The 14,069-nt window shown below is 38.6% G+C and overlaps 1 protein-coding gene across 1 annotated transcript in view; it reads right to left on the bottom strand.

The window, feature by feature from the left end:
- The window catches only part of MED14 (mediator complex subunit 14), a 70,832-nt gene that overhangs the window by 28,094 nt on the left and 28,669 nt on the right, over positions 1-14,069 (bottom strand). The window contains 5 exon segments of the mRNA XM_037511682.2: positions 1,588-1,664; positions 4,873-5,007; positions 5,369-5,563; positions 9,127-9,286; positions 13,090-13,163. Coding sequence (XP_037367579.1) covers positions 1,588-1,664; positions 4,873-5,007; positions 5,369-5,563; positions 9,127-9,286; positions 13,090-13,163 — 641 coding nt within the window.

Genomic DNA, 14,069 nt, shown 5'->3' with positions numbered 1-14,069 from the left:
TTACATTTTTTAGGCAGAGGTAATTCAAAGCCAAAGTCAATTAAAAGTATTACATTTTCCTACTGATTTCTATTATGAGACCAGCACTCCCTTTCCTTTTTTTTTTTTTTTTTTTTGGTGGTACCCTTGCCAGCGGCCGGGGAACAAACTGGCGCTGCAGAGGCTGCGGGCAGCCTCACAGCCCAGCGCTCAACCGCTGTGCCACCAGGGGAGGCCCCCAGTACTCCCTTTCTTGAAAGCTTTTTGTAGAGATGGTGTTAAGATAGCCAGGACTGGGGGCCTCCCGGGTGGCACAGCGGTTGAGCGCTGGGTTGCGAAGCTGCCTGCAGCCTCTGCAGCACCGGTTCGATCCCCGGCTGCTCCCCGGCCACCGGAGGAGGATCCCACATGGCGCGCAGACCTCTCCTGCCGCCCACTGCTCCCCTCAGTAGTGTGTTTCGTCAGTCTGCCTGCTCTGCTCCCCACTCTGGCTCTGGCGAATTCTCTCACCCTCCCGTGCTTCTGACTGTACCCAGTGCTTGTATAAATAAATTTTAAAAAAATCTTAAAAAAAAAAAAAAGATAGCCAGGACTGGAAGCTATCCTAGTTCAAGCCTCTCTGAAGTGAGCACTGTCATACAGATGGAATGCATGCTATTTGCTAGCCCTTCTCATCTTCCACGCAAAGAAACTGATGCCCAAGTAACAAAAATTAAAGTCTCACTGGATCAAATGGCAGAGCTACCATATATGTCTTTACAGACAGGGGAATTGGATAAAACTAAAAGTTCTTTGCCACCTTCTCCTCTTTCTCACAACTAACATTAGTCTAATCACCAACCCTTAAATATTTCTTCCCATAAATCCTTGCAGAACCCTCCCTAGTCCATGCTACCTAGAACTGTGCTGTCAACCATTTCAGCAACTGGTTTTGATACTTTAGTCATGTTCTCATACAATTCTCCATATTGTCACCAGGGTGAGCTTTCAAAAACCCCTACCAAATGTCAGCTCCTGCTTTTTATCATCTGATGGCTTTTTATTGCCATTAGGACAAAGTCTAAATTCCTTAAGGACACTCACAAAGGTCTATAGGATCTGATACATTCCTATTCACCTCTCCAATTTCATCTCTCCCTACTCCTGCCATGCTCAACTTCCTTCTGTTCCAAGGATGCCAAGTTCTCTTGTTTCCAAGGCTTCGCATTAGTAGTTATCCCTTCCAGTTAGTGCCACCCGCTACCCTAGCTCCCCCTTTCCTCTGGCTAATTCTCACTTTCAGTCCAAGTACAATTTGTACTTTCTCAAGGATAACCTTTCCTGGCTTCTGAACTAGCCCATATACCCCTGCTGTGTTAACTCACAGCATCCTGAAAGGCCCTATTAGAATGCAAGCCTGAAACACAGTTGTACCCAGTAAACATTTGCTGAATGAACAAAAGAAATAGAGGAAAGACATCCTAAAATACCAAGTGATGCTGGACCCCTACTTGGCAGATGAAAGACAATCCTTCCCTAGACAGTTATGCTATCTCAGGGAAGGGGAGGGACAACCATAAGTATGGTTACAATGTATAGCATCAAGTAAGACACACCATAAGGACTTACTTCAGTAAGCGAATTGCGTGGCTGAAGCCATCACCTTCCATTTGCACTCCTTGATGTGGAATCTCCAGATTAGACAACTGGAAAGAAAAAAGCAATTATATCAGATCACCAATTTCTCAAAGAAACTATCTTGTCTAAGTACTACTGTCTCTATTCTCCTGGAATCTGTTCTAGGGCCATTCTGTCTCAAAGTGACAACATATTGGGCATAAGCATTGTCCCCCATCATCTGATTTCCTGGGAAAATGTTCAGTGAAACTTAAAGATTGACACACAGCTTCTAGCTAAAAAAACCCCAAAAACAAAACATTCATAGATGACAATTTTCTTTGTGAAACCCAAGAAGAAAGGATTTCCAATTTATGTACTTAGTCAATGAGGTATCTTTCCCAATTGAAGGATTCAGAAAGTAGTTAAAAAGATGAACGCGGGCCTCCCTGGTGGCACAAGGGGTTAAGTCTCAGCACTATGAAGCTTTCGGCAGCCACTGCAGCACAAGTTCGATCCCCAGCCAGGGAGCTGACCCACATGGTGCAGCAGATCTCTCCTGTCTCATCCGCTGCTCCCCTCAGCAGTGTATTTCAATAGATTCACCTGTTTGGCTTCCCACTCTGTCTCTGGTGAGTCCTCTCACCCCCCACACCTCTGGCCTACACCGTAGTTCTTGCAAGCATAAATACAAATAAATCTTTGGAAAAAAAAAAAGATGAATGCAGGTGCAAAAGAATCAAACTAGACCGCTCTCTCACATCGTACACAAAAATTAGCTCAAAATGGATTAAAGATTTGAACATGACCTAAAACCATAAAATATGAAAAAAACAGGCAAAACACTCCCTGATACAGGCTTCAGTAATGTCTTTGGGGATTCAACTACAATGGCACAGGAAATGAGTAAAAATAAACAAATCAAACTAAAAGGCTTTTGCACAAAGAAACTATCATTAAAGCCAAAGACACCCTATCGAGTGGGAGAAAATATTTGCACATCATACATCTGACAAGGGACTAATACCCAAAAATCAACAAAGAACTCATACAACTCAACAACAACAAAAAAATCCAATCAAAAATGGGTAGAAAAGCTAAACAGAAACTTCCACAAAGGCGGCATACAAATGGCCAACAGGGATGTGAAAAAATGTTCATTAATTATCAGGGGAAAGCAAATCAAAACCACAGTGACGTATCATCTACCATCTCAAACCCATGAGAAATGGCCCATATTAAAAAAAAAAAACAAAAAACAGAAACAAGTGATGGTGAGAGTGTAAAAAAAAAGGAAGCCTCATATACTGCTGGTGGGAATGCAGACTGGTTCAGGCCCTATGGAAAACAATATGGAGGTTCCTCAAAATCTTAAAAATATATTTAACATATGATCCAGCAATTCCATTCCTTGGAATTTATCCAAAGACTGCAAAAACACTATCTGAAAGGATACTGGCACATCTATGGTCACTGCAGCACTATACACAATAGCCAAGGTACAGAAACAACATAAGTGCCCAATGACAGCTAAGTGGATATAGTTGTGGTATATTTACACATGGAATACCACTCAGATATTAAAAAAAGATGAAATCTTGCCATCTGTAATCACCTTGATGGACTAGAAGGGATTATGCCAACTCAAGCCAGAAAGAAACAAATATGAGAGGATTTTGCGCATGTATGGAATGTAAAGAAATGAAAGGAAAAGAGAAAGTTAAACCAAAATAAACCCTAGATTTCTGATAAAAGAATTGAGGCAATCAGAGGGGGAGTGTGAGCGGTGGGAAGCAAAAGGAGGAGGGGGCCCAATGGGCTATGGTGGAGATCATAGGTGCTTATGATGTGGTAAAATACCTTTGAAGAGGTGTACACCTATTTTTCTAAATAATACACAGTGTCATAAACCAATGTTACCTCAATAAAAATAATATAATTTACAGTAAGAAAGATAAATGCAGGGCCTCCCTGGTGGTGCAAGGGGTTAAGACGCATCACTATGAAGCTATCTGCAGCCACTGCAGCATGAGTTCCATCCCCGGCCAGGGAGCTACCCACATGGTACAGCAGACCTCTCCTGTCGCGCCTGCTGCTCCCCTCAGCAGTGTTTTTCAGTAGTTCTGCCTGTTCTGCTCCCATTATGTCTCTGGTGAATCCTCTTACCCCCACCTCCGGCCTGTACCCCAGTTCTTGTATGCATAAAATAAATCTTTAAAAAAAAAAAAAAAAAGATGAATGCAAGGATAGTACCTGAGATCCTATCAGTGGAACTGTAAGGATTTAAGTATGCCAGAAAGTCACCTGATATAATAAAGAAATGCCTTCAGGAGATATTCCCAGGTCATCGATGACTATTTATTTAAACCCACCTTGTTCCCAAAAGGATTTAAAACAGCCTGCAGCCCTGCTCTTTGGGTCTGGGAAGGGCAGACCCAAAGTCTTAGCCAAAGTCCTTTTTGAAAATATAAAATTACAGGTTCTGTTACCTCCCTGTACTTTCATATCTGTGGATCGTGCTGGATATCACAGCTGTGTATTCTTTTTTTTTTTTCTTAAAAGATTTATTTATTTATATAAGCACTAGGGTACAGTCAGAAGCGCGGGAGGGCAAGAGAATTCACCAGAGCCAGAGCGGGGAGCTGAACAGGCAGACTGACGAAGAAACACACTGCTGAGGGGAGCAGCAGGCGGCAGGAGAGGTCTGCGCGCCATGCGGCACCCTCCTCCAGTGGCCGGGGAGCAGCCGGGGATCAAACCGGCGCTGCAGAGGCTGCGGGCAGCTTCGCAACCCAGCGCTCAACCGCTGCGCCACTAGGGAGGCCCAGCTGTGTATTCTTAAAAGACACTAATTGCATATATCCATGCAACAAAAGTAAAAATTTAGGTTTAATATTCCTTCTGGTCTGTTTCTCTGGCCTGAGTCCAATTTTATTACTGTGTAAGTAATATGAATGGATTCACCAACTCAAAAGTAAGCTACCCCTATATCAACTAACCATTTTTAAGAGTCAAATAATGTTCCTAACTAAGAGGTATACAAGTAAGACATCAACTGGGAGGAACTTATTTTTCATTTCCATAAAGAAAAGAAAACTTACAATTTGGAATCAGAGAGGAGAAATAACTTGTCACGTTTTACATATATACCATGACAAGCTATGGTTTCAACCCCACCCTCCTCAAATGAACAAGATCAAAACCATTCTGGTTCTCTGGAATTCATGTAGCTTTAGCAAGGCATTTAAAGTATCATTTTTTTCATTTAGAGTACCCAGAATTGTTCCCCCAAATTACCTCTAACCGAAGTCCTACAAATGGCATATTTGTATCACACATAGCGACAAAGTGAGCTAAAACTTTATTGAAGGCACACGTTTCTCCTGATCGTTTGGTTTTCTTGGATTCTACCGGACATGGATCATCAGACAACTAGAATTTAAAGAACACAGTGGGCCAAAAAAACACAGATGATGGAATTAGTAAAGGCAGTTAAATCATTAAAACAAAACTCAGGGTTAACCAAAAGTCATTTAAATATTTATTGAGCAAATACTGACTAAACACCAAAAATTCACTAGCAAACAGTGTATTTAAGAGTCTTCTGTGGAAAATGGTGTATAATTAAAAGTGAAGCATTTTCAAGAAAAGGTTGATTAACTGTTAATTAAACCTTATAGCCAACCCAGTCTTTTGAAACAGTATCTAATTAGTTTTCATGTTAAAAATGGTTAAAGAATACAATAAAGTTAATATACCTATGTTCTGTGCTCATTTCCATATGTGATCATACCTTGCGCTTGGTACCGGTTCTGGGCTGTTTCCCAGTTTTTGTACGAAAAACCAAGTCCTGGATATTTTCCTTGAACTGCTGCAGCTGGAGTGCCACCACAGGGCTGTCTTCACGGTCTGTAGCACTCACAGACAGGAAGTAGTACTTGTATGACAGCTGTGTGGGTTTATTGGGAACCTCCAACATTTCCACAACCTAAAAAAGAGGCAAATTAAAAATGAGAAATATTAAGTGTTGGATACTTTCCTCCTCCTATCAAGTAGGGCTCAGAATTATAAAACTAATCAGATGTCCTTTAAATGAAGGACAAATCAATCATGGTGTCCAAAAAAGCCATACCCAGTAAATACTTAATTTGTTTTCTAAAAAATATATCATACTAAAGAATAACAATAAAATTAAAAGTAACCATAAACTATAGCAAATGGAACATTCAGACTATCACCATCAGGTGTTCTTGTTATTCATACATTAGCTTATAAGCTGAAAAACCTTTATGCTTAAATCTAGTAGGTCTGCTAGATTTTCTAGAATGTCTATTTTAAATTGCCCTGCTTTTTTCCTTAACCATTAAAAATTCCTGAGAGGGCAAGATGTACAAACTTCCAACTACAAGATAACCAAGTACTTGGGCTGTGCTGAGTGACACAATTCCTATAGCTGACATTGTTATATGGTACATAGGAGAGCTGTCAAACAGACTAAACCAAAGGTTCTCATCAGGAGAAAATTTTTTTCCTTTCTTTTCTTATGATAGCTGTATAAGAAGATGGATTTTAGCTGAATCTATTGTGGTAAATATTTCACAATATATGTAAATGAAACCATCATGCTCTATGCTTTACACTTGTACAGTGACATACACCAATTATTTCTCAGTAAAACTGGAAAGAAAATGAATAATATATAGAAATTAGATTTTTTTTTAAATGTCACTATTTATGGCAGATCAAGTGACAACTCTTACTCAAATTTGAAAGCATATAAAAATAAGCCCTGGTTTTTCAACTAAAACATATGGTTACTGTGAGGATAAGGGTAACAACATCAGCAATAATTAACACTGACAGAGAGCTTACTATGTGCCGTGCACTGTCTTAAGTATTCCACACATGTTAACACATTAATCCTCTCAAATAACTGTCAAGTAGAGATTAGTGTCTCCATTTTCTGATGAGAAAACTGAAGAAAAAAAAAGTTTGGTTACTTGCCCAAGGTGACCAAACTAAGAAGCGATGGAATCAGGCTCTGATCGTAGAAGTTTAACTCCAGAGACCTTGCTCTTACCACCATACCAGCTTACTAGCTTCAAGGTCTACCTAATAATTAAGAAAAGCTCCCTAAATAGTTTAGTGGGAAAAATAAATGATTTTAGACAAGGCTCTTGACCAATACCCCACTTTCCTATCTCTATTCCTGGCTCTCTTCTCCCTGTCACCCTACTCCTTCCCAAATTCTCTTCATGAAATTGTTTGGTCAACATCTAGGCATCACACTGATGAACCTGAGGAATTGGAAGATTTAAAAGTAAAACGGACATTTCACCAAGCAAGACACATAGATGACAAATAAGCACAGGAAGAGATACTTAACATTATCAGCCACTGGAGCAGCATAAATTAGGGCTATAACAAGATACCACTACACATCTATCAGAATGGCTAAAATTAAAAAAAAAGAAATTACAGTACCAAATGCTAGGAAGAATGCAGAACAATTATAACATTTATTGCTAGCGGGAATGCAAAATGGCTCAGCCACTTTGGAAAACACTTTCTTAGAAAGTTAAACATACAGTTAACATATGACCCAGCAACCCTACTCTTATTTATCCAAAAGAAATTAAAGTTAAATTTACCAAATAACCTATATGCAAAAGCTCATTGCAGCTTTATTTGCCATTGCCCCCAAACTGGAAACCACCCAGAGGTCCTTTAATAGGTGACTAAACAAACCATGTTACATCCATTCCATGGAATATTCCTCAGCAATAGAAGGAATGAACTATTATACACACAACATGGGTGACTGTCAAAGGTATCATACTGCTCGAAAGAAACTGCACTGGAAAGGCAAAACTAGAGACAGAAAATGTCAGGTCACTAGCTGCATGTAGAGGGAGGGTTTGACTATACAGGGCAGCATAAGGGAATTCTGAGGGGTAATAGACCTGTTCTGTCTTGACTGAGATGCAGATTACAAACTGTAAGCATCTATCAAAATTCAATTCAAGGTCTCATTTTTTATTGTATAAATTTAATCTTAATATGACAAAATAAAATGACAGACATTTAAAGGGAGATCAATCGCAGCAAGCCTTTCCAATGGTCTTAGAGCCCATGGTGGTAGTTCCTTCCTCATCAATGAACACAATACTCCCAAGTGGGAAATATGGAGGACAAAGTAATGTACATTCAGCTTTGGCCTATACGATATGAAACAAATTATTGTTTTATAATAAATCACTAGTCATTGAAACCAAAGCCTGTTTTGGATACTAAAAAAGGTCAGAAAATACTAAATCATAGACAATTTATTTTGTGTATAGCTGAGACCATTGTGTGCTTATGGATTTCATTATTCATACAATCTGCATAACATTTCGCATGTAGGCCAGGCAGTTCTGTGAGAACTAAAACAATAATCCTTGTCTAAGTGCCAGATCTAGTTCTCAGCTGGTATTTTGAAATTCAGAAAAAAGAGTGATATTCACATCAATTTCAAACATATTAGTCTACATGGTTAACTCTAACTTAAGGCAGGCTAAACAGAGTACCTTTTAAAGATAATTATCTTTTAAAAGTATAGCCACAAAGCTTAGAAAAATTCACTTGTACTACCTTCAACTAACAATCCTGAGTTAAATTTTTTTTTTAAGATTTATTTTTATTTGTTTATACAAGCACTGGGTACAGTCAGAAGCACGGGAGGGTGAGAGAATTCACCAGAGGCAGAGCGGGGAACAGAGCAGGCAGACTGAAGTACACTGCTGAGGGGAGCAGCGGGCGGCAGGAGAGGTCTGCACACCATGTGGGACTCTCCTCCCGGTGGCCGGGGAGCAGCCGGGGATCGAACCGGCGCTGCAGAGGCTGTGGGCAGCTTCGCAACCCAGCACCCAACCGCTGCGCCACCGGGGAGGCCCCTGAATTAAATTTTTAAATACTTAAAATTCTTGGCAAAAAGTATCTATTTGGTGTATAAACAAACTTCTACAGGCAAGGAATAATATTAAGGGTGAGTTCATATTTCAAATTCTTGCAAATTTTAACCAATTCAAAGACCTCAAAAAAATTAACTGGAAAACACATAAAAAGAGTGAAAAGGGAGTAAGAAATTTTACTGTTCACTGAAAGGTACGTGCAATCAATAGATATGTACGTCTTCAACCAATTAAGGGTGAAAAACAAAGCTACTTCAGCCAGCCCATATTTAAAAGGTTGCATTACGCAAGTTAATGTTTAATTAGAACCAAACAGGTTTATCAGACACCAAAACCTTCATAGTAGTTGCTCTCAATTTTTTTCTTCTTGTAAGAGGAGGTAACTCCTTCCAAGCAGAATTCCCCAACTCTGCCTGCTCATTATATTTCTTAGAAACGTCACTTTCTTCTCTCTGCCATCCCTATCTCCGGGGTTGAGAATGACTATACAAAAGTCAAATATCTAATGCAACATACTTGCAAATTAAACAATAAATCACTTAAGATATTAATAGAATTACTGAGCTCAATCACCCAAATCACCCCTTCACATACTTACAATGTAGTATTGTGGAAGACGGGTAAGCTTAATGAACAGTTTATTCTTCGAAAGGTTTCCAATAGGATGGGTTGAGTAATTGGACAGCTGCAATGTTTCAGTGCTTATTGTAGGGAGATGTTTAATAGACTGTTTACAACGCTGTTGTCCAAGCCAAAACCTTTATTTAAAAGAGATAACGTACATTATAAAATCTTAAGACTTTTTGGATTGTGTGCTATTGGTTTACAGATTACTGAAGATTACTAAAAAGTCAATTAATTTGAAATTTAAATGAACAAAAAGGACATGTAACCATCATGACCAATCATTTCTCCAGTTCTGTGTTGTACTTTTACTTCTATATGATCTAAGGAGTTTAAACTACAATGTGAACGATTTTGACTATTTCTATGGCAGAATTAACTAGTATTTATGGATCAGACAGTTTCCAGTTTATTAGAGGGGATGACGGATTTCCTAAGGTTTACAAGATGGCACAAACTAATCTCAACATCATTTATAAAATGCCTGAACTGTTTATAAAACAAAATTAAGTGGAAAAGTACTTCATTTTCCTGCTATCTCTGGAGATAATACAGACCCAATTTTTATAAAATGACATACATGTACTTAGCAGGTGCCAATAAGCGTTAAAATACTCTCTTCCACTTCTTTCAGTTAAGCTACACACTTGGATGCATTTACTATAGTACTTCTCGCATTTCCTTTCAATTATTTATCCTTCAAGCTAGGATACCATATAATACGTGAAAAAGGAATAAAATGACTGGTTCACAAACTTTCTGCCATGAGATAACTACAGAAAATGAGAATATGAACTTAGGAAGATTTGACTAAACAAAACAATACCATAACATCCAAGTTCATGATCAGCAGGCTCTGTCTTACTGAATAGAGTAAAGACAAATTCAGGTGCTGTTTGCATTTATATGAGCTGCATGTGGTAGAAACTACTAATTATGTGCAGTAACATGACATGTTAAATGTAGTTTGTCAACTATAACCCAAAAATGTATAAAATCTAAAGACCTTTTTTTTTCACTGAAAAACAAATTTAACTGCATATTCACAGGATCAATTGCTAGAACTGGTTATTAATGAAAGAATCAAAGCAAAATTTGAAAACAGACCATTATTTGCTTCATTTTGGAAAAGTTAAAAATGAATATTCTAAACTTGCTGTAAAATTGCTTTCAAATACCACCTTCTAAACCCATTAACATACCATTGTGAGGCTAGTATCTTTACGTGTTATTAAAAGAAAAACACAGAAACAGTAAAGCTCTATATTATCTCCTGTGATTAACATCATTAATCCAACCTAGATGTTACAAGCAAGAAACAAGATCATTTATCACATTAAAAATTCTACTGACATTAAAGACATTCATTTCAAAGTGCATATAGATTACTATTTTAGTCTTGGTTTTTTAATTTCATTTTGACTTTATGGGGTAAAATTTGAGCATAAGAGTTATTTTCTACATGGTCAATAAGCACACTTTCAATGAAAAAGGTATCTAGATCATGAATTTTCTTTTTTCTTATGTCTGTTTTGATTATATTTACTGAGATGTAATTTTACATCTGTTCACTCTAATAAAAATATGACTTCACATTTTCCCCCCCCTTATTCTTTCTTCATCCATGCCCTTTGTGTATTATGATCTTCCAAGTTACTAATCAGTACTCCATTTGATCTAGTTTGCTTCTAGAGCTTTCTGCAGAATTTATCTCCTCTATTGATCCCTTTGCATCCTGCAGCTTTTTTTTTTTTTTTTTTTAATTTTCTAGAGGCATGTCTTATTTATTTATTTATTTATTGTTTGTTTGTTTGATACATGCACTGGGTACAGTCAGAAGCGTGGGAGGGTGAGAGAATTCACCAGAGCCAGAGCGGGGAGCAGAGCAGGCAGAAGGACCGAAGTACACTGCTGAGGGGAGCAGCGGGCGGCAGGAGAGGTCTGCGCACCATGTGGGACCCTCCTCTGGTGGCCGGGGAGCAGCCGGGGATCGAACCGGCTGCAGAGGCTGCAGGCAGCTTCGCAACCCAGCGCTCAACCGCTGCGCCACCGGGGAGGCCCATCCTGCAGCTTTTTTAAATAAGATTTTTATTTATGCATACAAGAGCTGGCATACAGGCCAGAGGTATGGGGGGTGAGAGGACTCACCAGAGACAGTGGGGAACAGAAAAGGCAGACTGACTGAAGTACACTGCTGAGGGGAGCAGCGGGTGAGACAGGAGAGGTCTGTTGCACCATGTGGGTAGCTCCCTGGCCTGGGATCAAACTCGTGCTGCAGTAGCTGCGGACAGCTTCATAGTGCTGAGACTTAACCCCCTTGCGCCACTGAGGAGGCCCTGGATCTTTTATTTTGTTTAAATTTTCAATTTCTAATTTTTGTTCATTAATTTTATTTCTCAAGTCATTCATTTCCCCCCTGTATTTGCTGCATTTTCTACTATTCTTTTGAAATTCTTTACCATGGCAATTTTTAACTCTGTCTGATAGGAAGAGAAGATTTTCCATATCTTTGTGGCTGGATCAGGAGACTTGTTCTCTCCTTGTGGTGACATATTTCCTTGAGGCTTCATATTGCTGTGTATTTTGGGTTGTATTTTGGCGGCTCTTTTTGCTGTATTAGATCTTCTCCCCTGAAGCCCTGTACTCTCCAACATTAGCAAATTGATAGCTTCAAGCAAAGCCCAAGACAGCACACTTGAAGGGTGAAGTGGGTACCATGTCTGCCTCCCTACCCTGGCCACCAGCAACCCTTTTTTTTTTTACAGGCTCTGTTCCCTGGTGGTTACCTGTAGTTTCTGACTACACACTCTGAACACAGGTCCAGATGCTCTGGAGGAGGAAAAGATGGGTGTGCCCTCAGTGTCTCAGAAGCCCAAGTTCTAGAAGCCACTTGCCAAGAAATCTATGCATATAATATGCCTGGCAGTATGCCTTTTCCCCTACAATGGGGCTAGACAGGCGACTGTTCTTGCAGTGTTTTTGTAAGCACAGCCCAGGTCACATGCTGATGGGAGAAGAAAGGGTGGGCATGCCCTCAGTCTGCATGAAGCCCGCAGTCTAGAAGCCTGCTGCCGAGAGGTCTGTGTGCACAATATGCCTCCATCATTTTTCATTTAAATGTTAACAGCTGTTCATATGTTATATACTGCTGGCATTAAAAATCATTCCTTTCAATGAAAAAAATACTTGATTACATTAAGTCTTCAAATACGTACAAAGCCAAAACTGGCAAGACTAGGTGGGCTAGAAGATCACACTAAGTGAGCAACCATTCATTGGTTCAATCACTCATTCAATTGTTCACTCATTTTGGTTTTCTAGGCTGCAACCTCCCATTTATCAGTTTTGACCTCTAAAATTTGTTTTTATTTCTTAAATTCTTTTGTATTAATTTTAAAGAACACTTTGTTAAAGTTGCCATAAGTGATACCTTTGTGTACCAGGGTGGTAATGAAACCTTATAAAATTATCTCTACCTTCATTTCCATTTTATTTAGTTTAGCAGTATGAAGCATTTAAAGGACTTTAAGACAAGTTGAATGACAGTATCAGAGGATAGAAATGACTATTCTGGAAGTGTCAGCTGGTAGAGTCATAGCATGAAGATTATCCCGGATAAGAACAAGACTACTGGAAAGAATACTAGATAGAACACAATTTATTGTATATGTGTTTTGTTGAGTGCTTGTATAGGAGAAAATGTAGCACAAGATGAAAATTAAGTGATTCTGTATTTGTTCTCTAGGGGAATTTGATACAAAGTACTACCATCTTGGATCTATTATGAGAAAATTTACATTCTCTTGGTACCACAAGGTGCTCAAGTTTCATCTCATATACATTAAGGACAGTGACTGATCAAGAGCAATGGTGAAGAAAATATATCTTGTTAAAATAAGTTTCCACTTTTAGTCTTGACCTAAATAAATAAGCTTACTTAAGTTGCTGAATCCAAGGAATGATCCGTTTCATATCATCATTCACAGATTTCTCCATGTCATCTAGTGTCGTCTGATCTATAGAATAAGTTTATTAATAGCTTACACAAGGTACAAAATTTTTTATCTAGGTAGCACAAGACATAAATGAAAATTATCATTTTAGACAAAAAGTACTATTTTTGAATCAGAGCAAAACTAAACATACCATTAGGTATTAACTGAATTTGTTTTCCCTCATTAACATTTAGGGAGAATAAGATTAAGAAAATTATTAGCAACATATACTAGCAGGAAGAACAAATTACAAATACATTAATTCTTTACCTATTTAATTCCTAAAACTCAATCTAGTTAATATTTTTAACTATGTGTATTTAAAACTCATAGTATGACTAGACTTAAACCTTAAGAATTATAAAAGCTGTGCAAATAAAAATGTTTATTAAACACAAATGGTCTCTGGCGTAAGCCAAGAGTTGTTCGCTGAAGATTGACTTGCTGTCACTTCGAATTTTTAATGAACTAGAAAATGCTAATAGAACACTGAGCAAAAAGCAAGATCTAAATTAATTTCAACTAAAGAAAAAAAGTATATAATAAATTAGAAGGGCATATTGCTAGGAGCTGGATTGTATCTCTCCAAATTTTATGTTGAAGCTCTAACACCTAATGTGATGGTAGTTAGAGGTAGGGACTTTGTTAAACAATTAGGTTTAAATGATACTAGTGTCCTTCATGATGGGATTACTCCCCTTATAGGCAGAGGTGCTAGAGCTTTCTTTCTCTCTTCCTGCCATATGAGGGAACAGTGAAAAGGCCGCCATCGAAAGTTAGAAGAGTCCTCTTGACCATAACTTGATCATGGTAATCTGATATCAGACTTCCAGTCTCCAGAACTATGAGAAAATAAATTTCTGTTGTTTAAGCCACCCAGATTGTAGTTCTATGTTATGGTAGCCCGAGCAGACTAAGACAA

The sequence above is a fragment of the Talpa occidentalis genome, unplaced genomic scaffold (genome assembly GCF_014898055.3).
Source record: "Talpa occidentalis isolate TD23 unplaced genomic scaffold, MPIMG_talOcc4v2.1 talOcc4.15, whole genome shotgun sequence".
Classification (NCBI taxonomy): Eukaryota; Metazoa; Chordata; class Mammalia; order Eulipotyphla; family Talpidae; genus Talpa; species Talpa occidentalis.
The sequence above is the reverse complement of the archived record's forward strand: the minus strand, read 5'-3'. Positions and strand labels throughout refer to the sequence as shown.